Source organism: Bombus pascuorum, chromosome 12 (genome assembly GCF_905332965.1).
Source record: "Bombus pascuorum chromosome 12, iyBomPasc1.1, whole genome shotgun sequence".
Lineage (NCBI taxonomy): Eukaryota > Metazoa > Arthropoda > Insecta > Hymenoptera > Apidae > Bombus > Bombus pascuorum.
The window spans coordinates 12,712,442-12,739,594 of NC_083499.1; the positions used below are offsets into that span (position 1 = coordinate 12,712,442).

General features: G+C 33.8%; 3 protein-coding genes and 1 long non-coding RNA gene across 5 annotated transcripts; all 4 read left to right on the forward strand.

Moving 5' to 3' along the window:
• The first annotated feature begins 1,367 nt into the window (after nt 1-1,367).
• LOC132912396 (uncharacterized) lies at nt 1,368-11,606 on the forward strand. Its single transcript, XR_009659202.1, has 2 exons — nt 1,368-1,637; nt 9,069-11,606. It is a non-coding gene; the product is annotated as an uncharacterized LOC132912396 (long non-coding RNA).
• Nucleotides 11,607-14,421: 2,815 nt separating this feature from the next.
• LOC132913080 (cholesterol 7-desaturase nvd) lies at nt 14,422-19,708 on the forward strand. The gene is made up of 7 exons (XM_060971039.1): nt 14,422-14,445; nt 14,989-15,152; nt 16,236-16,420; nt 17,330-17,496; nt 17,615-17,793; nt 18,694-19,074; nt 19,344-19,708. The coding sequence occupies exons 2-7, from the start codon at nt 15,063-15,065 to the stop codon at nt 19,578-19,580; spliced, it is 1,239 nt and encodes a 412-aa protein (XP_060827022.1). The 5' UTR covers nt 14,422-14,445; nt 14,989-15,062; the 3' UTR covers nt 19,581-19,708.
• Nucleotides 19,709-21,413: 1,705 nt separating this feature from the next.
• On the forward strand, nt 21,414-24,711 carry LOC132912438 (7-methylguanosine phosphate-specific 5'-nucleotidase). Its single transcript, XM_060969847.1, has 6 exons — nt 21,414-21,547; nt 23,270-23,368; nt 23,504-23,573; nt 23,703-24,055; nt 24,168-24,398; nt 24,521-24,711. The coding sequence occupies exons 1-6, from the start codon at nt 21,521-21,523 to the stop codon at nt 24,620-24,622; spliced, it is 882 nt and encodes a 293-aa protein (XP_060825830.1). The 5' UTR covers nt 21,414-21,520; the 3' UTR covers nt 24,623-24,711.
• Nucleotides 24,712-25,605: 894 nt separating this feature from the next.
• LOC132912443 (TP53-regulated inhibitor of apoptosis 1-like) lies at nt 25,606-27,127 on the forward strand. Of its 2 annotated transcripts, none has more exons than XM_060969856.1 (2): nt 25,606-25,894; nt 26,944-27,127. In XM_060969856.1, the coding sequence occupies exons 1-2, from the start codon at nt 25,748-25,750 to the stop codon at nt 27,028-27,030; spliced, it is 234 nt and encodes a 77-aa protein (XP_060825839.1). In that variant the 5' UTR covers nt 25,606-25,747; the 3' UTR covers nt 27,031-27,127. The 2 variants fall into 2 exon arrangements, with proteins under 2 accessions (XP_060825839.1, XP_060825840.1); XM_060969857.1 differs by lacking the exon at nt 25,606-25,894 and adding an exon at nt 25,901-26,473.
• Nucleotides 27,128-27,153: the final 26 nt, after the last annotated feature.

Here is a 27,153-nt window from a genome sequence, read left to right on the forward strand (position 1 = left end):
CAACGATTTGAATAATGTGAGAGGGTAAAAGAATAATAAAACGACAAGGTTGTGCGTTCGTATTATGAAACGGTTGAAACGCACGTATCGGTTACATAAATTTTATTACTATTATACAAATTGTCACTACTTCGCATAGCTACGATTTTGTCGAAAAAATTGCAATTTTATCATTTTTAATCCATTCCACTTTTAAACGGAAAGTTCGTGCTTGGAAAGCAGATTGAAATCTTCTTATATTATTATTATAAAGGTATTACAAGGTACGATGTTTTATAAATTTTATTACAAGAGGAAACGTACCTACCGATACCATTCGAGAAGCGAGAAAGATACTTTGACAGGCGAAAGATATTGTTCGCTATCTCTTACCACGTATAACGCCGTTTATGTTTCGAAATACCTGTAAACATCCGTCGAGAGAAGTAGAACGTCGGAAATATAAAAAAGCTAAAAAAATATAAAGAGGTTCTGACGTTGCTCGCGTTTCTATACGTGTAACGTAGCGTAGCCTTAACTAGTCTAGCAATAAGAAAATTCTTATTTCTTAAATATTTGGCTACATCTGCGTTTTGCTTCTGCAAGGAATTGGCGATTGTATACAAAGTCATATTTCGAAGAACGTTATCGTTCTCGATTAAGAAGCAGCGTTCTGATTTAAAAAGCGAACGAAATCTTCGAAGGAAGATTGTTTTACCTTTTAACTATTATAAAAGAAGGTCATAGTTTTCATTATTACAGAGAAGCACTTATAATCACTTTCTTTATATTTATTACCCACATTCTGTGTAATTTCGCATTTTTAAAATTTTAAATTAATATTAAAAATAGTTGTAACAATTTTGCTTTTCGTAGCAAAAGCGAGCGATCTTTCTAACGTTTTCAACGGCATTTCATCAAGCCTTTTCCTTCCTCACAACTAAATATAATCACAACTAAATCGCGGATTTTCATGCATCTATAGGAAATTTGAAAACGCAAAATTGTACAGAACGCGCGTGATACGAAAGAGACATATAAGATATAGCGCAAAGTATAGCGCTTTCTAAGTATAGGTTCTTTCCATTTTCCTGCTCGTGTTCTTTATTTTATAAATTCTATTCTGAAAAGTACGAATTTGGATAAAAATTCACGTTCTAGTTATGACAATTTCGCTTTTCACACCGAAGATGCATCATCTTTCCAAGGTTCGAAGGTATCTCGAACTTTCTACCCCTGGCAGATTTAATTCTCACGAATCGAAACCTGCACCCTTCCTTCTCCATAAAGAACCTGAAAGAAAACGACCGTTACACCACATCTTCCTCTCTCCTCTCTCCTCGCCTCTTTGCACAGTCGTCATCGTCGTTCTGGTTGCTGCGCGTGTCCGTCTAACCGAGCATCCCCTTTTTGCCAGCCCGGAAACAGGTAAAAATCGGGGTTTGCGCGCGACCTTTGACCCCGTGGGATCGTAGAAACAGGGTGTGCGTATTGTGCGGAGAAATTTTCTCACGGGTCATCGTAACTCGTGCACCCGTCGAAACGACTATTTAAGAGCCGCTACCGCCTTCCATCTCCGCAGAAGTAGCCCGCTACCCGAACAGAAGGGCGACAGAGCGTCCTGAAGGAAGGATTCGCAGCGATATCTTCCGGCAATGGTGAGTCCTGTATCCGGCAATTATACACGGTCTTGGTGTTTCGATAGACTATGTCAAAAATTTCACGATTTAGCATCATTTTTTCTATTTAGTTTCTTCGGTTTTGTTCCTATCGTTTCAACGTTCTTTCTTATATCGATTTCGGCATCGTCGCCGTTCGATCGTTTTCTCGTCTAGCCGATTAAAGAAACTATTAGCGGATCGAAATTGACAGAAATAGAAAGACGTTGAAAGTAGTCGCGTTTGCAAATGTCTCCCTTCGCCTTTTCATATTTTATCGATGTTTCATCGATCGAAAATATCAATCTAATTCCTTGCGTATCCGTTCTCTCGGAAACGAAACGCGTCGCTGAAACGAAAGTTCGAAGAATCGTTAACGAAGATAACAGGAAATTCATCACCGTCCAAAAATACTTGTTTAAGACGGGTGCTCGGTCGTTTCATTGAAATTGTAACAGAAGGTTTTCCAAATATTTATAAAATTAGCGGCAAGAGTTTTATTCGTCGTTGGAAATTTTCTAACAGCTTCTCGTGGCCACTCAACGAAATAAGAGTTATTTTAGAAGATGTTGCGGTATTTCACCATCATTTTCATTCAGAAACGTTCAAAATATCGTTCTTCTGCTCCATAGAAACCAAAGCAACATTTTATTTCGACGTTGATAAACAATATTCGTATGTAATTTGTACTTTTATTTTTGATAATCGTTGCACAACGTCATAGCACATAAAGTGTTCGATTCGTTGTTGAAAATTGAACGGTGATCTTTCATCGAGTCTGCTTCGTATATTTTTCTACGTAACTACGAATCCTCTGGGATAAATAAAATACAATTATCTACGGTTACGTTAAATTCAAGGTCAATCTGATTCTCGTTTCCATAATTCTCGTACGTTCGTCGGAAATAAATCCATAACGATTTCGTTAAATAAATCTAAACGCTTTGAGATGTGTATCTTAAATTGATCGTTTTTTTTATAAACGAAAGTGCACCACCGACTAAACGTAAATTGCTGAATAAATTTCTACAGTTTGACAGCAGACGACGAGCTTCATGCAAATTGTTAGAAATAAACGATAGAAACGATCTTGTCGTATATCGTTGGAAACGCAAGTGGAAGATTTGAAATAACGGAAAGATGTTTGCAAAATATTTCAGAAATATTTCGGAAACAAAGGAATTACGATCTAGCGATTCGTTTGTATTTTAGAAATTAGACGTCGATGTACTACCTACCTACCTATCCAAGTGGGTAAGCTACGAGGCAAAAGATCGTCGAACGTATTTTCTTCGTTATCTTTCCTCGTATAATTCAACGATTCTCCGAAATATCTTGAAACATCGAAACAACCAGATGGAAATGTTAAAAACAAAAACATAAAAAGAAGCCGGTTTCAACGCAGCGTGTACCCTAAACGATAATACTAACTCGGTACATAGCTTTTTTATTCGTCTTTTCCAATTATTCCGATTTAAATGTCAATCAAAAAACATATATAAATGTACTTTGTTGAAATAAAATATAAAATCAAATTTTTACAATCGATTAGACCGATTTTTGCCGGGCTGCTTCGTCTTTTTGCCAACTGTGCAAAATTATTCAACGTCACGCTTGAAAAATAAATTCCCGTTTAATAAATACGGTCCATATTCGAATATATTCGAACGATGCGATTTCTATGAACAAAATTATCGAACAAAATTATCGAATGCCAAGGTAAAATAAACCGTATCACGCAGCTGACAGAGTCTCGTACAAAGCAACAGAAATTCGTATCTGAATTTAACGAACAATCGTATTCATTAGGGAATACATTCAAATTACTATTGAAATGCTCGGATGCTGAAAGTTTTTTCGTATTCGTCACACTCGCGTCGCTACGTAAAGTTACTCTTAGTCAATCAGATTTAGTCAATGGTCGATGATACTTTCGCAACAACAGATCCACGTTCGTTCGTTCTCCGAGCGTAATATCATCGAAAGACGTACCATGCTTCTTGCCTGTCGCAGCAATATGTCAACGATGATCAAACGCTTTTAGTTTGATCGATTCCTTTGTTATTATATTATATTGTATCGTATTGCGCGATACGATAGGAATCGGGGTAATAACCCTTTCGCCTCTAACGACGGTTATAGCGAACGTGCACGAAGCGATCCCTGCAGGCTGACGCCGCCTATAGCCGGCAGCGTCGCCGACTAATTTGTGCCTAGCAGCGCCTCTTGCGAGTTTCGCGCCAAATACTTGCGGATACTTTATGGAGTCGTATTTACTCATCCATGATTTTTCGAATTTCTTTCGACCATCACAGTGCAATAGTTAGTTAAGAAAAATATCACAAACTTTAGACAAAGAATCAGCCCAAAGGTATCGGTATACCGGTACGTCCGTTCACTTTTTAAAGGTACTCTTGTTTCTTAAATTTATCGCAATTTGCCGTTCATCTTAATAAATTGTTCGGATTAATGTACACGAGTTTTGTTATTAACGCCTGGAGGATGTCAAGACGGCGTTGTTCAGGCGCGATAAGCAAATCCGAACGCCGAAAACCGTCCACGCGCTACGTGTATATTTTTGGCACGGGATTCCGTTCAGCGGCGGCGTTTTGGCGGAACGAATCGCCGTAGCGAAAGGATTTTAAAATCACTAGGTCAATTTTCTATCGTGGCGCAACTTTCATCGTCGAAAGCATGCATATATTAGAAAAATAGCTGTCGTTCGATGCCACGCTATTCACCTATCATTTTTGACATTTGTTGCGTCAGAACGTGAGCAATACACTTGGGAAAAATATGAAATAAAAATAAATGCAATACCGTAAATTAACAAATACCGTAATTTACAAGTTTGTGGACGCGGTTCTGTAGAAATATCGAAAACAATTTTATCTTTCGACACGCATCTCAGTGTTTTCTTTAAAATGAAACGAGAGCCGCTGAAAGATCGAAGATCGTGCAAAATAATAAGTAAGTTGTTGGTAAAAAAGCCTTTACACAATAGTATAAAAAAAGTTGCTGCAACGATATCATTATAACGATAAGAATTAGTTATTAGTTGTATTAGTTGGTGTCATCGAAGATAAAATAGTGGATAAAATAAGAAATTGACAAGACTTTCGTTTCAGTATCGAACAACTCATAGTTTAGAGAGTATTGTTTCGAAGTTTGCCTATCCCGGTATACGATCGTTCCAACGCCTATCCAACGTATTAAAATAACTGAGTTTATTCGCTTTCAACGTCGATCGATACGAAGTAAAATAATGCAACGGAGAAAACGATAGACAAAATAGGAGCAAATATTCTTTATATTATCCCATTTGCACGGAAATTAATAAAACTCCTAGCCATTGATAAAATTTTATCTAATAAAAATTCTAGCCACCAATTAGAATTCTATTGGGAAATTCTCATCGAATAAAAATTCTACGTATTCGAACTGTAAAACGTCTCTGTAAAATATCGCGACACAAATGGTTTCGTCTTCGACGTTTCTCGATACCTAAAAGGACCAGTAGTTTTATTATATTAACGGATGCGTTCTTTAAAAATTATCGAATCCGGATCTCAGCTAAGCTTATAGAAATCTTTACGCGCTGTTTTCGTTACTTTCGTTCGCTTTTTCATGCTCGTTATTATATCTGAAATTCTTGCAACGCGAAACTAAAAAAGAAATTCCACATAAGAGACTCGAAAATTATTCCTACCAGGCGAGATTAACGATCAACGACGACTGTTTATTTATTTATTTAATTTATTTTCTAAAAACGCAATTTCGCTCGGCCCTACTCTATCCAGGCACTAAGATCCGATCAAAAAGCTTTTTCCAAATTTTCCACGACGCTCCATTTCTCAACTGTCAAATACAATTTTCACAGTTAAAAATCTAAATTATTTACCTAAACATGCATTTTATTCGATTCTGTCTGAAACCTTAACGATATAGAAAAATATAAAACAGGTTACCGGTTTACTTCTATTCGCTACTATTTCTCCAACAGTTCTATCACGATTGAAATTCTAAATTAATACGATACGAGATACAATTATAAATCGATACGATCGATCGTGCAGTATCGTAACTTTTCAAAATATCGTCCAACGCTTGTCTCGCGACTTCTTTCCGAACCTAAGCATCAAAGTCACTAATTCGTTTCAGAATTTCTCTAACTACCGTTATACCAGACAATTTTTCGTAGTAATACAAAGGACGGTGATCCGTTATAAATTAAAATTGGACTTGAACATGGTGCAAAATTTTTCCACAAACGATCGCGCAAAGTGCGAATCTTTTATTTCGAAAAATGTTTAAAGATCGTTTACTTTGAAAAATGTCCAACTTTTTGCAGGCCATAAAAGGAGATGGTAAAAAATAGTGATGATCAAGCGCGATGGTTAACTATGGTTCTCAGTACTACTAGTAATCAGTAAATTATTTATTTTTTGTTTCGATCAGCTAATTTTAGTAGATTTATTTGAAATAGAAGTCACTTTGCAAGTTGACAAGGTCTCGTACGAAGCGGAAAATGCATTTCTGTAGTCTGTGTATCGTCGAGTCCGTTACCAATTAAACGTACTTCGTACTACGATTCGCTTGTCCAAACGACAAGGAACGGAAAATAGCTATTTAACGAAGGGAAAAAAGACCGACCGATGCTCATTTACGACGAAATTGATTATCGCGAAAAAGACAAATATCGCATAGTACGAAGAAAACGAATCTTGATAGTTATTTAATCGAATGTTTGTGCATTTGTGCCGAGTATCGAAATGGCAATGAAACGGATATTTTTTGCGTTTTTCGTGTCAAACCGATAGCCTTGTTTTTAATTGGAACGAACTAAAGAAAGCATAGGAAATAGCAACGATGATAACCGAGACGCATTCTCTTCTTCCATTCCATTGCAACGTTCCCGCTTCAAAATAGCAGATAGCGAATAATGTACGATCATGAAATAATCGAAGCTTACGAACAACAATATATTATAATTATATTATTATCTTGAATAATCGTTATCTTGCCGAGTTTAACGCGTTTCGTAATATATTATTTCACGTGATTTTCTCTAACCGGAGAACAGTGAAATTGCAGTTTTAATAGAAGATCATTTTTGTAGCAAAAGTCAATATGAAACGGTTGAACAGAAGGAAGACATCGATTTTCGAGAAAAAACGAAAATCAATAAATTAACGATTTCCTGAATTTCTAATAGCAGGTGAAAATGAAAATTAAATGGATTGTAAACTCTGTCATAAAATTCGAGCTCCGATATACTTACGATAAATGGGGTTGGAAAAAAAAAAAGAAAAAAAAAAAGAAAAAAGATATCAAACGATAATAATTTCCATAGTAATGAGAGTTAAATACATCGAAATTGATTGGAAAATTATAACTAGAAAAGGAAGGAAGCCGAGGAAACATGCCACGTTAAACATGATATAAAAAAAAATTAATATAAAAAAAAATTAATATAAAAAAAATATTGTTTACAAATTTTAACAATTCATACTTACCAAAGAATCTTCCAGCCGCTTCTTACCAACGATTCTCTTAAACATCGAGACATAGATGATTTCTTTCGTAATTAATTTCTAATTAAAACGCAAGCACTCTAAGCATTTTGTATCTGAATTCTGATTCTACGTCTAGAAAAAAGTTTAACCCTTAGATTTATGAAAAAATTTCTCCGGATCTACGAAAAAGAATCCTGTTTAGAACTTATCTAAATCTTCTTCGGACTATCTGAGATTTTATCTCGATTTTACTTGAAATCTATTCAACCTTTTTCAAGTTCAACTCGAACATCTTTGTTCGAGTCCCATGAAATTTCCTTTCTAAATAAGATAAACTGGCCTGCGATCCGATAAAAATTTTTGTTCAAAATTCGTGTTTTCGTAATCTCAAGATTGTTGTGCGTAACAGCGATTGGAAATATCGTAGAGAATGTTCGCTTTATCTAAAACATATCATAAAACTGTGGATATCGTAAATTCTGTCACGATTCGAATGTGAATTCCGTCAAAAAATTTGAAATAAAACTAATTAGACGAGGAAAGAACCGTGTTCGAACCAACTAAACTAACTAACGCTATTTATGGCATTAAGTTTTATCTTCGGTGTAAAAAGTATAAAATTTTAATCGGAGAGAAAATGTAATGACGGTTAAATATTCACATTGTATATTCATATTATAATTAAATGAATTTCGTCAGTGATGAAATTATCAGACATATGCGAGAAACATAAATGCAAAGAAATAGAAATGCGAAATACGGCGAACGAACATTATTTAAATTACACATAAACGGTCCAGCGTAATATCTGTTTAAAGGGTAGAAACAAATATCGGATGTAATTCGCTTCAAGCTAATATCGAACATCGCTTGAAAATATCGATATAACCGGTCATAGTGATTCAATGATATAAAATATACAAAGTAAAAGAGGGCAAGAGAAAGGTTTGTCGAAGAACTGAAATTTGATTGACACTTTTACCGTTCTATTATTTTATATGTATTCCCAAACATGCCATAAACTTTCGTGGAATATTATATTCCACGTTCAATTATCACGGTCTATATCACTGATTCGTTGTACTTGTTAAAAAAAAAAAATCGAAAATTTGTCATAATTTTAATAATACAGATGAAATTTTACAACAATATAGATGGAGTAAAAATGATTTTTATGGACGTATGTATGACATGTATATATGTCACTCCAAATATATTTTGAAATTTAAAAATAATCCCGTTGTATCAAAATTTCTTTACCGCATAATTTGTATTGGTACGATGTAAAAAAGTTAAAGATCGAACATGATCAGACGATATACGCACAATAGCACGAGGCAACGTTTCTATAAATAATTAATATATATATATATAAAATTAAAAATATATAGTTAGAACAGAATACACTCCTCGTTTGGTAGAAAAATTAGATTTCTATTTAAAAGAAGAAGAATTATATGAAAAAAGATCTTCCAATGCGATATAACTAAACGGTATTTTAAATATGAAAAGCGAAATAGAAAGAGGTAGAAATTACGCTGTGCACTTTTTCATTTGAATTGCACGAATTTTACGCGAAAAGAAGTTGATCATCGTTGCAATCAAACGTTTTTATCATCGATAAAGGTATATCGGAATAATATATCGGGACAAAAGACAAAGAGGTAAATAAAATGCTAACGTTTCTTCCGATTTGCTGCACAATTGATTCAGACGTAATTTCACTTTATCATTTGAGAATGTAATGTTACAAAGAATATCAGAAAAGGAAAAGACCGAACCAAGATAATTATTTAAAAACCACACGTATATTTATCCATCGTTCGTTACTTTGTTTCCCATCAATTTGTAAATTACCAAATTTTATTTCCTTTCGCGTTTGATCTGGCTTTCGCTAACGCTCACAACATTCCAGGTCTCGAGGACCAGCTCGAAGATGGGATCATCGGATGGAGACACGCAAAAAGTTTAAACAATAACGAAAATCGAAGAAATGGGTAGACCAAAATCAGACAGAACAAAATCTCGTTAGATTTGAGAAAGAAGAAGGAGGAAATGAAGAAAGAAAGACGACTACTACTACTGTGAAAAATAGAAGCATTAAAGGGCGCGTCAAAGACTCTACGTCCAAGGATCCAAAGCACGAAACCCCGATCGTAAAAGTTTCGAGAACCGCGTAGAAAAGTACAAAACGGATGACGAAGGAAGAAGAGAAAGGGAAAATTTCACAGTCTGAAAATAGAAATGAGAAATAGTATCGGTAAACGTTTTTTGCAACACATTTTCAAACTTACAAATTTGAGAATCGTTATACCGAAAAAAAACGAACAAACCGAAGAACGAAGAGGAGCTTTTGGAACTTTTTCAAACGAAAACAAAAGTCCAAGAAGCAACGACAATCAATTGCCAAACATAGTATAACAACAATAATATTGGCATTTCAGTTACATCGAAATTCTAAAATTCTAAAACAAAATCTCAATGTTAATGAAACGGAGAAATTCACATAGCAGATAAAATAGAAAACAGGTAGCGTTAAAGTTAAAGGAAAATTCAAAAACGAACAAGCTATATTTAAATTAAAGCCTTCGGATACCTCGTGAGTTGAAATTAAGAGTTATCAGCTGAAACTGCCAAAAAAGAAAAGAACAAAAAAAAAAGAAAAAGAGAAAAAAAAAGAGAAAAAGAAGGGAAAAAGAAAAGAAAAAGAAAGGAAAGAAGAAGATAATGGAAATTGATTTGTTATCGTTTACTTTAGTCAAAATCGCGGTAAATAGAGTCTGAAATAGATTAATGTTGAATTCTTAATTAAATTCTTCACCTTTTCCGCGCCATTTTATAAGCCAGACAGAATAGACAACGTTCAACTGGAATCGACTGTAATAATATCTTTTATTTACTTCCGACTTCCTAAATGATAATAACGATAGAAAATAATTGGAGAGACGAGTAGAGTGAAGAGTTATGGTTTGTTTTAGTTAACGTTTTACAACGATCAGTAAGAAAATTATTGTTCAGTTTTTAAATAATTGTTCTCGTTTTTAGCTCGTTAAATAATCGGTTCGTTAAGTTTGTCCCCCGTTTATTCGTCAGCCATTGATTTTCAAACGACGTTACAAAAATTCCTAGTTCTTTGTTAAAAGAAATTTAACCGCGTTTCCCTTTGTTCTTGTTAAGTTTGTCGTTCTCTCTTATTTTCGTTAATGTTAACATGCCAGCTGTTGAGTTAATGTTAATCACCTAAACTTGAGAAATCAAAGTTAACGTTTAACCGGGTTGTGTTTTTGTTTTATATCCGAATGATTGGAAAAGAGAAGGTATTTTAGGCTGAAAGTATTCCATGTTTACGCATAAGATATTAAGAGATAAATTGTGCGCAAGAATGGTCAATATTATCGTACTTTTCGCGTAGAATGTTCACAAAGTTTAAACGAAGTTTCACGTGGACATTGCGTTTTCTTTCGACGATTAGTTAAAAAAAATCTGTTTTCCCCATTGTTCGTTGTTTCGTAGAAAACAAATTTTTTTTACCGTTGAATTTTCCTACGGACAAAGTTAATAATCGGTTGGAAAGAAAACGAGGGAAATTTGTACAGCGAAAAAGAAAAAAAGAAAAAAAGAGAAAAAGAAAAAAGAATGAAAGAATGAAAGAAGGGACGTTTACATTGTTCACATTGTTTACATCGTTTCCTTGTTTATCCGTAAATATTTCTATTTTTGGTTCTTCACCGCTGTGCCTTAACTTTTACTTTGCAAGTGATCGGTCACGTTAATCGCGCGTTCGTGATACCATAAATCTCTGAACGAACGACTCACAATTATTCTGGTATACGAATATCGTATTGCGCGATACGATACATAAATGAATTAATCATCCGTTTAATTCGTTTATTTATTTGTTTCCGAATTGTACTTTTTTCATCGAATTGTAATTTTAAGATTAAGACCCTTGTATCGATACTTGTTTATTTAACTGTATTACTCGCCGATCAATTACCGAACGATCGAATGATAACGGTTCGTTCGTTCGCTCGATCGTTGATTATCCGACTTTCCTACGTGTCGGTTCGTTAAACAATTCTGTCTTTTAATTGTAATCGTGTGTATTCGATAAAATATTAATCGAGGAAAAGAAACGTAGCCGGTGAAGCGTTTTAAATACCCGTTTATAAATTCGTGTGCCGATTAATCGACATTGTAATTAATACCTTTAGATAGCGTGTGTGTACGAGTGAATTTTTTTTACCTCTACCATTGATCCAATTTTTCCATCTTGATGTAATTATGCCTGTGAACATTAATGAACAACGAGAGAAGAATCGACTATTAAGCGTGTACGAATTAAAAGATACGTGTAATTAAATACTCTTTGGCATTCTGTAAACTATTTAATTTAACCTATGAGCTCTGCATAAATAAAAAGCAACTTACTTACATCGCATTACGCAAACTACTTTATTCGATCTCGCAGCTTCTTCTTCTACGATCCTTTTCCCTCGTCTCTTCTATCGATGGAAATGGTTATTTATCGAGTAGCCTGTCGCTCCTAACTGTTCGCATACTCTGTACAATTTGTGCCAACATAAGAAAGTAACGAGAACCTATCGACTAAAAGCGACAATTCAAGGACAATGCAAAAACCCACAGAATGCATGTAACATACAAAGACGTATAATTTCCACTAGACGAAACACATTGTCATATAGGTCTCGTTTCTTTGGTTCTCTTTGTAAAAATAGTAAAATGATTTTTAAAATCGTCGACCAATAAATTTCAATTATATCTATTCGTTTTCGTCGAAACTTTTACAAATACCACTAACCACTATTTAAGTTGAAAACCATCTCACGTTTCGTTATAAATATCGTTAAAAAAATTTTTTATTTTATCACGTTACAACAGCAAAATAATAATCAGGCATCGAAAGAGTTGCGGTGCTTCTTGACAGATTCTATCTGAAACTTTGGCCGTGGAACTTTTTAGAGAATTTATCACGTTGTAAGTATCGATGGAAACGGATGTTGTTGAAAATAAACGTTTTAGTTTGAACGGAACTTGTAAAATCACGATATAGGAACAGGTATTGTAACAAACGTCGGATACTATTCGTTTGAATAGTACGATAACACAGAAATAGTGCGATAGATAATAATAATAATAATGATTATAATTATAATTATTATTATTATTATTACTATTACAATTAGATCGACATTGCGAATAGTCTGAAATCTTGAATCGAAAGCTTGTTCGTGTTTCCCTTGGAAATAAACATCCAGGCAATTAACGACGTTACCGAATACACGTACAATGTAATATATTATAATACATTATAGAATTGCTGTATAGTTGTATATGTAGTTCCCTTTAATGTTCGATACTTTTTACGAAACTATTAATATGTTATGGTTTTCATACCTTTTATTCAATAAACATAGGATTACTTAACGGTTCGATACTTTTATCTTATGGAACTCTTTTCACCTTTCTGGAATAACTCGTTTCCATGGATTTTTTACTTTATTTTACGGATGCCAAGTGTGTCCCATTTGTCCCAAGTGATCCCAGTGTCTGTTCTATGAGAACGTCTGGTAAAAACGTTCACAAGATATTATCTCTCGAAAAACAGGAACAGAATTTCTTTTTTTAACAGAGAGATAACTGTTTACTTCGATCTCTACTATTCTGATTGTTGTCGATTATTTCGAGATCACAGAACGTAATAATTGTTTATGATTCGGTAAACATTTTTCTAGGATAGTTTTCAACAGCGGAGTATTCCACGAGCGGATATTTGTTTCTCCCTCTGGAAACAACTGTTTAAAGCAGTACTTGGTTGCGTTACATATAAATTCCCGGCGACCTTGAACTCTCTAAGATTTCAAAGTTCGTACTTACCTAGATCTTCCCGTGGCCCGGTTTAAAATTCAAACGACGTCTCTAAACTAAACATACGATATTATGCACGCTGGAACGTAGAAAATGTTGCGTACCTTGGCCGGTCTCGAAGCCGGAGATCTACCGAAAATCACGGTAACCACGTCGTAAATCGATAGCCGATCGTAAGATATAAAGAAAGGAAATAGTGGAAAAGAGCGGTGAGGACGAAACGAGGGGAAAATAGATGCGGAAAAGCGTAGGACTAAAGATAGAAACAGTCGGAAATCGATGGACAGCGTCGATAAAACTAAATCTGGGAAAGAAAAGACAAGGAGGGTAAGCAGAAACAGAACGATTCGCGATAGAAGAAAAGATATGCAACAAGGACTTGGAAATCGGCCGTGGCTGTACATAATTCTAAGCGGAAAAATGTGGTAACCGATGCGATCGGCTCGATCGACATTCGCTGGAAAGGCCAGATATACGATTCGTCACTGACAAATATTCCTCGACATTCGAACAGCCACGATGCGTTATGTATTACATTTCATAAGCGGCATTGCGATATAGCTTATAACTTCTGTCGTAAACGAAACACGTTACGACTTAATAATCGATCGATTTATAAATATAAGAACGATCTCGTTGAAAGTTATACGATTCGAATATATTTTCTTGTATTGCGATGTACGTACTTGTTTGAAGAAACGCAAACGTACGTAACGTACGAAATTAGGAGAGAGAGATACAACGAATAAGCGGTATTTAAGTAGGAACGATCAAGTAGGAGCAAGAATCCGATGAAAGAAGACGAAACACAACGGATCTTAAAAAAAACATAGATAGCGAAGGTGCAATTAGTTTCTCGATATTTTTACGCAAGATCGTTTATGGTTTATGGTTAAAATAAATTTTTCCGACAGAAAAATATTATAATAATGTGTATTCGAGTGAAGATCGAAGACGCGATCGACGAAAGGTCGATGGGTCCTCGGCAATAGACACTGTTGGAGACGTTGGTACACCTCGGAAAGGTATAAAAGGCTCTGTCTAAGGACGAAGTGGCTCAGTCGTTCGAAAAACGATCGAGGGTTCGGAATCCGTCTGGTAGACCCTCCTGCGCGCCTCCTCGCTTTTTCCAATTCTATCGAACTATCGCGTACACCTTTTCAAACTATCGTCCCCTTCGTTCAAACCACTATACTTCGAGATCCGACGATAACCGTTTGCATTAGACGTTCGAGTTAGTCAAACCTGATATGGAATCGTACGAGCCAAGGGAACGCAACGACCGATACATTGTACGAAACGAGAAGAGTTAAGAGGCCGTTAACGAGAGGGACGCGCGTGAGAAAGAAGAGAAAATAAGTTCGCGTGACTAACAAGTATCGAGTGAACTGGAATCGACAGAGGTGATATCTTGTTCCTATCGGTTTTTCTTTCTTTTCTTCTTTTTCTTCTTTTTCTCCTTCTTCCTTTTTCATTTTTCTTTCTTTCCTCGTTTTGCGATCAAATTTGAGAACGGCTCGAGATCGACGAGCGGGGGAAAGAATTACGAACGCAGGAGCGGAGATTCGAAAACATAACAAAGACAAGTTCGAAAGACAAGTGTACGGAACAGGTGTAGAAAAATATTAAAAGAAGGTGGGAGGGGGGGAGGAGCAAAAATAAGAGCAACGCGACGAAGAGCGGGATTAGTGGAAGAGGAAGAAAAGGAAGAAGGGAGAAAAGGTAGGGCAAGAGGGAGGAGAAAGGAAGGAAGGAAGAGAGAGTGGTGAGGAGCGAAAGAAGAGAAAGAAGAGGAAAACGAGGTGCCGAGAAAGAAGGCTAGAGGAGAGGAAAAAGGAAGGAAGGAAAAAGAGAAGAGGCCGAGCGGCAGGAGAAGGAAGGGAGAAAAGAAAGAGAGAAAGAGGAGAGAAGCGAGGGCAAGGAGAATAAGAGAGGTGGTTCCGAAGGTGTTCCAGAGGGACAAGTTTTTAGAGTGCACTTGCTTTTCTTCGTTCGGGGGCAGAGGGTGAAGAAGACAACGATGGCCGGATGGTGGAGCCTCGGTGGTGCTTTTCTTCTGCTTTTTGGTATTCTCCTTGCTTCCTATTTGTACAAGATCAACTGGATCAAGGTGAGTCCTCTTCGATACCATTGCCCGGTTTACCTACTTATATCGCATCTTTTGCTCTCCTTCTCGCCGCTGTTCGAATTCAAAACGATCGATATTTTCCGTTCGTAGAAGAGATTCGAGAGTAATCGAGATTACAGTAGTTGGTTAAATTATCGAAATCAAATATTATTAATTGCGTGATGTCGAATTTCAATGAAACAATGACAAACTGCCGGTAAATTCTATTTTTTAAGAGAATGTGAAAAGAGGAAAAAGTGAAGAAGAAAAGAACGAGAGAAAAAAGAGAGGAAAGAAAAAAAAGAGGGATATTTTGCATAGGCCGCGCAGATCCGAGTGTAATTTTAAAAGCACGTTGGCTTTCCATGAAATTTCCATGAAATTTCGATCGAGACTGAATCGACGTTTTAAAGTTACCGGTACTACGATGTTCCGACCGTCGCTAAATATCTTCCTTTTTATCAATTTAATAAACATTAAAAGATAAATATCGTTCGATATTATCTACGCATCAATTACTACTAATAACGTTACTTGTATAAGTAAGATAAAATTATCTTCGACGAAACGTTAACGCCTATATTAATTCCTCGAAAACGTTAAAATGGAAAGGAAGATTTACTAAAATTTGTCGACGCTCGCACATCTTCTATTCCGTTTCTATCCGTCGAATCCATTCTATTCTATTTCTGTCGAATCCATACGCTTTTAACGCAAAGGACACACACGGATGCGTGGCAAAAGGCAACACGATGACACTATGTTTACAAAGGAAGAAAGAAGCAGATTTCTTTCTACGCGTGACACCAGAAGAATATCCTTTTTCATCGTATCAGCGATTCTTTCTATCCACGAAAAGAAAACGTGATACGCTTCCATGTTTTGCGCGTTATGATCTTAAGTTTAGCGAACGATGATTTTATCGAAATTACTATCGCTTTCGTTACCACTTTGTCGAAAGTAATAAAAACCGTTGTTCGTGATCAAAGACACCTATTTCACCCTTTATTTCGATTCGTTTCGCGTGCATTATTAATATTTTATTAAGAAAAAAGCTGCACGGATAATTGGCACTGCTCTTTTCAGGACCTAAGATTCGAAGGTGACAACAAAAGAGTTTTAGCGAATTACTTGGAATCGAAAAAGCGTAAATTGGGAAAGCTTCCTCCGGTTTACCCGAACGGTTGGTTTGCCCTATTAGAGAGTTATCAATTAGACAAGGGTCAAGTAAAACACGTAGCTGCTCTCGGACAGAATTTTGCCGTCTTCAGGTATTTCGATAAATTAATTTATTAATTTATTAATTTATTAATTTATCAATTTATCAATTTATTAGTTTATAAGAAGAAAGACTAACGACCATACGTTCATTAGAAATTAGTAGATAGAGTTAATTTATATAAATATTACGATAGACGCAAGAAATTGTTAAAAGCGCAACCTCTCTTTTTGTCGATATCTATATATATGCGTGGGAAAGTAAAGGGAAAGCGTGGTACGACGAAAGTATCGTGCGAAGGTGAATGGAAAAAAGTTGTAGAGCGAGGATTTCCGATAAAAGGTTTGGTCTTTTGAGAAAATCCTGAAAATATGAAGTTTCGTCGAGTACGTGTGCACTTGAGAGTTAATGAGAGTCGATTGGACGGGTTTCTTCGCACTTGGCCACTATGAAGTTCTATGCGGTACGCGTGCACTCGAGAGGTAACGAGAGTCTCGGTTGAACGGGTTTCTTTGCACTTGGTTGAAGTTCCGTCAAGTACGTGCGCACTTGACAGAGGTAACGAGACTCGGACGGATGAAATTTGATAAGCCATTTCCTCGAAAGCGGATGCTCAAAAATTCTCGTTTTCTCGTTTTCTCGTTTTCTCGTTCTCTGGTTTTCCACGGGAAATCACCCCCTTTCGGCTTCTTTCGAACCACCGAACAGAGCAGACACCCAAGTGCGAGAAAACTCGTCGACTCTCGATTACAAGCGTACACGAGGCAAATTCCTGATCGATTTTCTCGAAAACGAAGCTTCGTATGAAAAATTGCGCCTATCCTACCTCCACCGGTTTTCCACTCATCCTTGCACGAGGGATCAATCCCTTTCAGCTTGTACCACGATCTCCGGCACACCCTCTATACTGTACCGTGTGTATAGTTAATATCGAGGTTTAACAATTTATACACGTTTAAAGAACAGATAATGGGACGGTGAGAATTTTAGACGCTTATTGCCCTCATCTCGGTGCAAATATGGCAGAGGGTGGCCGTGTAAAGGGCGATTGCTTAGAATGTCCCTTTCACGGTTGGCTATTTCGTGGTTCCGATGGACAATGCGATTACATCCCCTATGCCGACAAAGGTAACCCGATTTACGACCTCGATTTCGATCGTTCGTTATCTCTCTTACAACGTACGACGAACGTTAATCGTATACAGCTACGTTTTAATCGTCGATTATATCGTTTGTTTCGTTTTAGTGCCGCATATCGCCAGAACAAAAACTTGGAAAAGTTGCGAGGCTAACGAAATTATCTTCGTTTGGCACCACGCCGAGGGATTAGAACCACACTGGCAGCCGCAAACGATCAGTCACGTTTCAAACCGAACATGGCGTTATCAGGGTCGAAACGAGTTTCTCATCAATTGTCACATACAGGTCAGTTCAATTAGTTTGCGTGTAATTTCCTTGTCCTTTCTTTTTCTTTTCGTACACGTTTGTTTGTCCGTCTTGCAACGAACGAACATCTTGCGAACGGACGCGGCATAAACACTCGGATATTGCTTTTTGCTTCGAAGAGGTTTAATGCCACTCGAATAGTTTGTATACATGCTTCTGCGATGAAATATCTAATGTCGTATCTCTATAACGTTTAGAGATAATAGATAAATAACGATAATCGGGGTAATTCGATCGATCATGGAAACTAAAATCAAGGAAACCAAGTAGCCATTAACGTTTAGATCGACGGCGATCTCTTAGTATCCTTCTCTTTTCTTTCTCCTTTTTTTAGATATCTGTTAAGTAAAGCTGATGGATATTTGAAATAGGAAATGGATCTTGGACTCCTTGATTGCAGCCTCCATGACGAATCCTAAGAATCGTTGCTTCGGGTTTGCACAGGTAAAGAACTCGTAACTACGTATCATCGCTAGACTGTGGATCTTTAAACGTTTACAGGAAATTTAAGAGTGCAAAGATATATATACATATATATAAAGAGTATAAAAGTAATAAAGTTCGGTAGATGAAACAAATTTTCGCTCAAGCTCTATTTCTCTAGTTGCATTGGTAAAAATACGAATTTGCATAGATGCCCGCAGCCTGATCCCAGAGCTAAAGCAGAATTAATATAAGCCATAAGAAGAAGATCGTTTTAACATTGATACGACCGTTTAGAAATAATATTCAAGTAGACGGAACTTATGAAAAGAGAATATCCTGTATTGGATCGTATTAATCTTAGAATCTGACGTGACAAAATGTCCATTAGAAAGTAGAATTCTGATGGGAAAAAAAACCTATAACATTATGATATAAATATTAAATTTTTTATAGGAAGTTGCGGAGAATGGTGCCGATTCGGCACATCTCAGCGCGGTGCACGGACCAGCGATATTTGCAAAAATCGCACGTATCTTTTCCGCTTTCGCTCGTCATTCATGGACGAACGTTAATTGGGCGCCGCATAATTCTTTCTTAGAATCTCAAAACTCGAACGGAACCGAGTCAGAGAAACAGGATGGTGAAAATTTAAGGCACAGAGCGTACATGACTTTACGGCACAGACTGATTCTGTTCGAGAAATTCCAAGTTTTACCATTGGACGTGAACGTTCAACAAATCGGACCAGGATACGTTGAACTCATGATGCACGGCCCTCTAGGATCCATGTGTATATTCCAAACGGTGACACCGATGGAACCCCTCTTACAAAAGGTTCTAATTTTAATTAAAGTCTCGAGTATACATTTAACTCGTGTCACGTCAAATCTAGCCATTTGCTTCTCCTCGTAATATACAATTTCTACGAGAGACAACATTCTCTCGAAAGAGGATGGTAACGAACTTAAACTTATTTTCTAGAAAATATATTCAATCTAAATAGCAGATAGTTTGTTGTTGGTAATCACGTTGTTCTTTTATAATACGACGATAATAACTGTACCGTCTTCTTTCTAATTGTTATTTCTAATTGTTATCATCAGGTGACTCACGTACTATACTGTCCACCGTTGCTTGGTCCATACGCTAGTATGTTATTCCTAGGAGAGTGTTTAATGTTCGAAAGAGACGTAGCCATTTGGAATCGAAAGAAGTTCGAGAAACGACCGCTGCTGGTCAAAGAAGATAAAAGTATAATTGCTTATCGCAGGTGGTACGCCCAATTTTATTCGGAGCATAGTCCAAGTTATCATTCCGCTATCAAATCTTTACAATGGTAGCAATACCTTACCTATTATAAAACATTCTTCTATCTTTGATAACGCTCGCTAAATTTCATATCTCTGATAATTGTAAGAACGATAATATTAGCGATTATATTAAATAAATACATTTTAGTGCAATAAGATATCGAATCTATCTATATTATAAACATTGATTTTCATTCGTATAACGTTAAAAATATCTTAAGAATAATTACAAAGTATAATGTATTTAATCTAAGAAAATCGAATATATGAATGATTATATTAGTATTATTATTATATCTACATGCTATTAAATATTCTCCTTCATAAAAAAAAAAAAACAAATGAATTTTCATACCTGTATTCATCACCTTTCCAGTAAGCATTATTCGAGTAGAACTATTGTAATAAGTAGACTGCGGATATTTATGCAAATTCCTACTTTTAGGAATATATGTAATTAGAAAACAAAACAAAAAAAAAAATGGAATTTAAGCTAGAAATTGTTTTACCTTAAATTAATTGCAATTAAATTACAACAGCCAATACTTTCGATATTTTATATATTCTTATCGCGTTATTGTATTCTACGCATTTTTGCATTTCAGACGACCCATAAGTAATACATAGTATTTTACTAATAAATAGTTTGCCGATAGTTTACGTCTAATTTTAGAAAAGAACACATCCAAGTTTTCAATCCCTTCTTTCGGTCCACTTTTTTAACTTTCGATTCAAACTTTCTTACATTATTATATAGCTAATTACAATTATTTGTTATAAATCGATATATTTTTCCAAATACGGAATCTAGACGTTCTAACGGTTCTACAAGTTTTCTTATACTTTTTAGCGTTTCTCGAGATTTTAACGTTTTTCCTTCGTTCCGCAATTGTATTCATCGTCGATTCTTCGTCATATCCGCTCCATGAATTGAATAAGAGGACCTACACACTATCCGACGTTTAACGAACCAAGAAATACACTTCCAAACCATCCCCTTAAAACTTCTTTATTCAATTTTCCTCGCATAAATGCTTCATCGACGATATCAGGGACTTTGAATAATTCAAAATAGTAAACAATTAGCTCTGCGCACGCCGTCCTAACCGTCCACTTGCTTCTTTCGCTACCACGAATAAAGGAGCAAGCAATTTACCATTTTCCGATGTTGTTGGCTAAACTGTACAGCTGTGCGTAATTGCCAATGTTGACTTTCCCAAGGAATACCACTATCGCAAACATAATACTCAATCATTGAAATCAATTGTTTATTTGCCTAAAAACAAGAATCAGTGCCTAGCAATAAAAGAAACTCTTCTCACACAGTTCTCACATATATACGAACAATACATACATACATACATACATACATACGAGCGTGAAAATTTCAAATATAATAAATTCTTTGTAATCCAAAAAATCGACATCCTAATTTATCCGTAGTTCGTGCATATAGGCATAGTATTTATAAACCAATATTCAAGAGGACTTCTTAACATTTATATGTTATGAATTAACATATTATTTAAACAAATGGATTTTTTTATTAAATAATTTATATCGCCTAATTCGTCATTGAGAAATACTAATTTCATCAATTTAGACAATCGCTCGATCCGTAGTAGTTTCCGAGATATTCGACAAAACAGATTTTACAGCACAGAATTTGGAGACGGTTTTCGCTCCTTTAATACGGACAAATATTTTTATAAGAAATTACATCATCTGTGAATTTCGTCAAGATCGATGATCGACACTTCGGTATGTTCTCCTGTTAGACTTAGATCCATCGTTTAAAAGTTCCCACAGTTAGCCCGGACTCAACGAAGGAAAATAAGATCACGTGATAGATACACGGGTCACGTGCCGTAGCTGATTGGTTAATTGGATGCGTGGCGGTTCTTCGACGCCTGAAAAACAGTTAGCTCGCTGAACACAAAGACTCCGGTCTCGTCGCGCAAGGGAAGAGCATGACTTCCGAAATAAACCTGGATGATGTAAGTAATTTAAATTTGTCGCGGCTTTTTCTTCTTAGCCAATTGCATTTCACTTTGTACCATTTCAATATTGTCGCGGTCGCTATCTTAAATCATAACCTTACTTGGATTAGAATTTTTTGTTATTCGTCATTCAAACCTCTCTCTCTCTCTCTCTCTCTCTCTCTCTCTCTCTCTCTCTCTACGGTAAAAAGATCCAGTTAAGCAAATAACTGTATCTCCTTTATAATTCCGTAACATAGTTTATTCTAGTTATTATCGATTTCTCACATTTCATTAGAATTATAATTCATCTAAAAAATAAAAAAATATACAAAATTCAATGTGATACTGTCATAAAATTACGTAATAGAAAAAGTAAATATACTCGTTACATACTGATACAGGAAACATGTTCAAAATGAATTGATAGATACGAATAACAATATTAACTTTCAACCCATGTTTTCTTTATAAAAAGTGTACCATATCGATCGAAATACTAATATTTACGTTCAACTAATAAATAGAGTGTCTAAATATGTCCATCTTTTTTTATAATATTAATCAGTATCCTCTTTACATATTAACAATTTGTTATTCTAGTATTAAAAACCTAATAGACGTATAGATAAAATTGATAAAAACATAACGAAAGACATTAAATTTTAAATTCGAATTTATACGTGGTATATTATATATTTCACATAACGATTAAATAAGTTAGCAAGCGAGAAAAATAAAATAAAGTAATATATGCTAGAGTATTTAAACTTAACCTCTTACATAATACACTTTATTGTATATTATACATTTTCAACAATCACTTTACTTGCAAATCCGATAGTCTATTCCAATTTAATTAATTATTAAATTATAATCAAGTATGTGACATATGATACAAAAAGATATTTTATGCTGTCGGAAGATTTTAGTAACCTAACCTATGTAATATTTAATTTATAATTAACTGTTGTTGAGTTAGAAATTTTAATTATTATTATTACTATTACTGTTTTATTCCTATTCTTATTCTTCTTCTTATTATTATTGTTACTACTACTATAATAACAATTATTATTATTATTATTATTATTATTATTATTATTATTATTATTATTATTATTATTATTATTATTATCATTATTATTGTTGTTATTATTATTATTAGTACTACTATTATCGTTATCATTATATTTATATGTGATATATTTTTTTTACTTTAATTCTACCTTTTATATTTTATACATTTATATATACATATATATATATATATGTTCAACTTGCATACAAACAACTTACATACATGTTCAAAAAGAGATTAATAATTGAGCCTTCTTTGTAACATAATTTTTTATTTATATCAAAATATATGTAATATTATGAAATAAATAATGTCAAATGTATCTTTCAAGAGGTCTTCTTTTATTAAAAAATATTTCTCTCCAATCCTGTTTCAAAGAAAATAAGGAAATTCGTAATTTGGCAGACAGATACTTGTCACAATATGGTGAGATAATTTTTAAAAATAATTCGCTCTAATAATAACAATTTCATGATGATTGCAAGAATGACGATGTAAATATCTTTCGCAATAGCACTTTATATATTTTTTACATATAAACTATGCGTTTCTATTTTATCTAATAATGGATATTAGAAAATTTTAACTAAAGTTCAAGATCACATTTAAATTTAAATATATTTCAATGTTACTCTTAAAATTTTCTCTTTTTAATACAGTTCCCAACACTGAAACTAAAACATGTACATATTAAGGACAAAAGACGTCTGTTAAGGACAATAAACACAATGTTGACAGATGGATGTAATTCTCTACAGGTACGCATTTTTTCTAAATACTTTTTCATTTTTATTCGTATCAGCTACTTATTGTTTATTTCTACGCATAAATTCCTTGTTTCGATCTACACGTATGTACATAATTTTAAATTTGTTGGAAAATATTGCTTTCAGATAGTCACTGATTTTGACTTAACATTGACTAAACAACACGTCGATGGGAAAAAGGTTCTCAGTAGTTTTGGTATGTAAATTTATAAACATTATTTTATTATAATCACCTATTAAGGCTTAATTAAATTTATACAAAGTAAAATTTAATGCAACTTTTTATTTATTGCCTTGTAATTTTGGAAAAAAAAAAAAAAAATAGGAATCTTTAGCAAGTGCAAGCAACTTCCAGAAATATATGCGAAGGAATCAAGTCGTCTTTATCAAAAATACAGACCGATCGAAATAGATCCTAATTTATCTATTGAAGTAAAAACAGAGGCAATGAGAGAATGGATGATAGCGGCAGAGGAAATACTGAAAGGCATACCTTTTACTCCTGACGAAATACCAGAAATAAGCAATATTTACGGGACACATTTAAGGGATGGTACTAAAGAATTTTTTAAAAAACTGCACTTTGTTAAAATTCCGGTATTAGTCTTTAGTGCTGGTTTAGGAGACATCGTCGAAGCTATATTAAAGAATCAAGGAGTTCTATTTGATAATGTAAAGGTAACGGTTAACGCATATAATTTTCTTTGTCGCTTTATCTTCTCTGCTTTTTCTAAACTTGTAGTAATAATGGCAAAAAGAATATATTCAGAGTTATAATATTCATTTTTAGATAATCTCCAATTTTCTCAAATACAAAGACGGAAAACTGGCAGGCTTTCAAAATGAAAGACTAATACACGTTTTCAATAAAAACGAACATGCAATAGAACAAGACTATTTTAAAGTTCTTGAAGGAAGGAAAAATGTTTTTTTAATGGGTGATACCATAGGAGATGCATCAATGGTCGACGGAATGGTGAATACATGTGCTGTGCTAAAAATTGGTTTTCTTTATGACAATGTAAATACTATGTATTGCATCGTGTTTATTTATAACAAATCATTATCATCGTATGCCTTGTCTTATAATTAGAATTTTTAGAGAAAGATCATGAATTCAATAGATATTTTGATCTTTTACAGATTGAAAGCAGCCTGGCTTCGTTTATGGAAAAATTTGACATTGTTTTGGTCGATGATCAAACGATGCAAGTTCCAATCGATATATTAAGACTATTGTTATAACATATAAAAAATAATTAAATGTGATTTTCTAATTTTTATTATTTATGAAATGTCTCTTCCACTTAATATAAGCAAATATTTCACCTTTATGTTTTATGTCTATTACAACCATTAAGTGAAACTAATCACCATAGTTTAATTATGATTTATTTAATTCAATTGTAACAGTTTAACAAAATTTATTAAAAGATATCATTTTAATGATAATATTGTTCCCCAGCGTGATTTTAAATGTTAAATATTTATAATGTATATACTTTCTAGTAAAAACTGCTAAATTAATTCCATTAATCTCATTAGAATGACTAAGTAACATTGATTTTTCCTTTGCATTTAAATTTTCATAGAATTTGTTTAAAAATCGAATGCCGGTCCGTACTAAAATTTTACGCTATTATAATTTTTAGAGAAATTTTTCAAATTAATTGAACGTATACGTACGTACATGTACTTGCTCATAAAACTTTCTCTTTATAATTATGGCTATTGTTATATTGCAGAAAGGAAATAAATTCTGTTCGGCAAAATATAATAATAAAAATAACATGAGATGCAATTGTTGCTAATGATTATGATAAAATTCCCTACACGAGCCACGTATTCGTAACACTTTAGTACATTTTAGAAGAAAATAAGTTGAGAACCGTTGATCAATGATTAGTCTTTAATACGTTACTTACTAACCAAAAAGTACTCGTGTTTCTCGTTTATTGAAGTTTGATAATTTTGCATTCTAGAAAATATTCTGGCGTAAGTTGTTTCTAAATTGCTTTTAATCGAAACAATTTATTTTACAGTGCTGAATTGCAATGCTCGATATCAACGAATTTTATAAAACTTAAAACTTAAAATATCTCAACTTGTCGTGAAATAACTCCGATCTTCAACAAATACAATTCGACTAATCGATTCTAATCGATATTAAATACCATAAATTCGATAATAAATCGCAAATCGAGTCAAGAGCATATAATATAAATTAATTTCAATTGCCTTTCTGTAATTTGATTTATAACCAATAAATCTAAGATTTCTTTTATAGGTATTATTAATCCCTGAGCAAATTACGAGGAACTGTCTTACGTAAAATTATATTCTAGAGTTAGTAATAAATTGAAAAATTAAATGAACAGTATAGCAGAAGCTTGTAATAATCTTAAAAAAGAATATGATGGGTGTTTCAAACTTTGGTTTTCCGAAAAATTTCTTAAAGGTGATTTAGACGATTCAATGTGCTCGAATCATTTTAAATTGTACAATCAATGCCTTCAGGTAACCAAATTAATATTTTCCTAAATTTACCGTTTTTAAAATCTAAACATTAAAATGTCATGAAACTGAAATATGAATGCGATTTCTTGGGAATCATATTCTCTACAAAATTTTGTGAAAATGAACTTATGATTCTGCAAACGTTCGATAAACTGAAATCCAAAATAATTATTAACATCGTGTGATTTTACGTACATTTTCCGTATTTGTTTCTCCTTTAAATCAGACCTTAAAATCTCATAAATGATGTCTGAGACGAAGTAGTCTCTGTGTTGTATGGACAGTAATCATGAATTAAAGCAATGTACAAGTTGGAACATGCTGATTGCACAATTTTCGTTTTCTTTTTTTTTCTGTATGAATAACTAAACAAAATTATTAGAATTAATCGGCGATGATTTAATCCATTAATTTTTTAATTAATAATTTTAATAAGAATATATTATGGAGGCTTGCAAAGAATTGAAAGAAAAGTACGATCGTTGTTTTAATGATTGGTTCTCTGAGAAATTTCTACGTGGAATCAATGACGATAGTGAATGTGCACATTTACTTAAAGTTTATACCAAATGTGTAGCGGTAAGTTAAAATGTTACAAGTAACTTGAATTTTTGAATTTCTAACCTTACTTTTGTTAGCTTATTATTGTGCCGATTGGAATATGAAAGAGCTAAATATACAATTAGAAAGAAATCACTTGAAAACGTGAACAATTGTATAGAATCTAACATTTATATTTCAGAATCATGAACTTCGTAAATAATTTTTAAGATTAACCAGTCAAACATTAATCAGTTTTATGCATAAACAAAATATATATTTCAAAACTTAACTTATATTAGACTTCCAATAACATAAAAAATAATATCATTGCTACTAATTACTTTTGGAATTTGATGAAATTAATATGAATTTATTATGCTTAATTTCTGTGTTGCTATTTCTAAATCTTTTGAAACGAATTTTTTTATTACTTAATACTTTGTTATAAAACAATTATATTGTTACAATTTATAGGGCGTACTTTATTCATTATAATTATGTTTCAGCAAGCCATGAAAGATCAGAACATAAATCTGGACGAAGTGAATGTAGCACATTTGGGAACCGAACAAGAGAAGAAAACTGAGAATTGACAATTATGATTTTAATAGGATTTTCTCTTAATTTTTCTTATGGATGTGTTATATATATATTAATATTAAATAAATCATTATTTTTATCATAAAACAATTTACACAATTGTGTTCTCATTATCA

Bases quoted from the DNA above. Each gene is read 5' to 3' on its own strand.
- LOC132912443 (XM_060969856.1), top strand. From the start codon at position 25,748: ATGAACAGTATAGCAGAAGCTTGTAATAATCTTAAAAAAGAATATGAT. The intron at 25,895-26,943 runs GTAACCAAATTA...ATTATGTTTCAG, and splicing joins TGTACAATCAATGCCTTCAG to CAAGCCATGAAAGATCAGAA.
- LOC132913080 (XM_060971039.1), top strand. From the start codon at position 15,063: ATGGCCGGATGGTGGAGCCTCGGTGGTGCTTTTCTTCTGCTTTTTGGT. The intron at 17,794-18,693 runs GTCAGTTCAATT...AATTTTTTATAG, and splicing joins TCATCAATTGTCACATACAG to GAAGTTGCGGAGAATGGTGC. The intron at 19,075-19,343 runs GTTCTAATTTTA...TGTTATCATCAG, and splicing joins TGGAACCCCTCTTACAAAAG to GTGACTCACGTACTATACTG.
- LOC132912438 (XM_060969847.1), top strand. From the start codon at position 21,521: ATGACTTCCGAAATAAACCTGGATGAT. The intron at 23,574-23,702 runs GTATGTAAATTT...AAAAAAAAATAG, and splicing joins AAAGGTTCTCAGTAGTTTTG to GAATCTTTAGCAAGTGCAAG. The intron at 24,056-24,167 runs GTAACGGTTAAC...ATTCATTTTTAG, and splicing joins TTCTATTTGATAATGTAAAG to ATAATCTCCAATTTTCTCAA.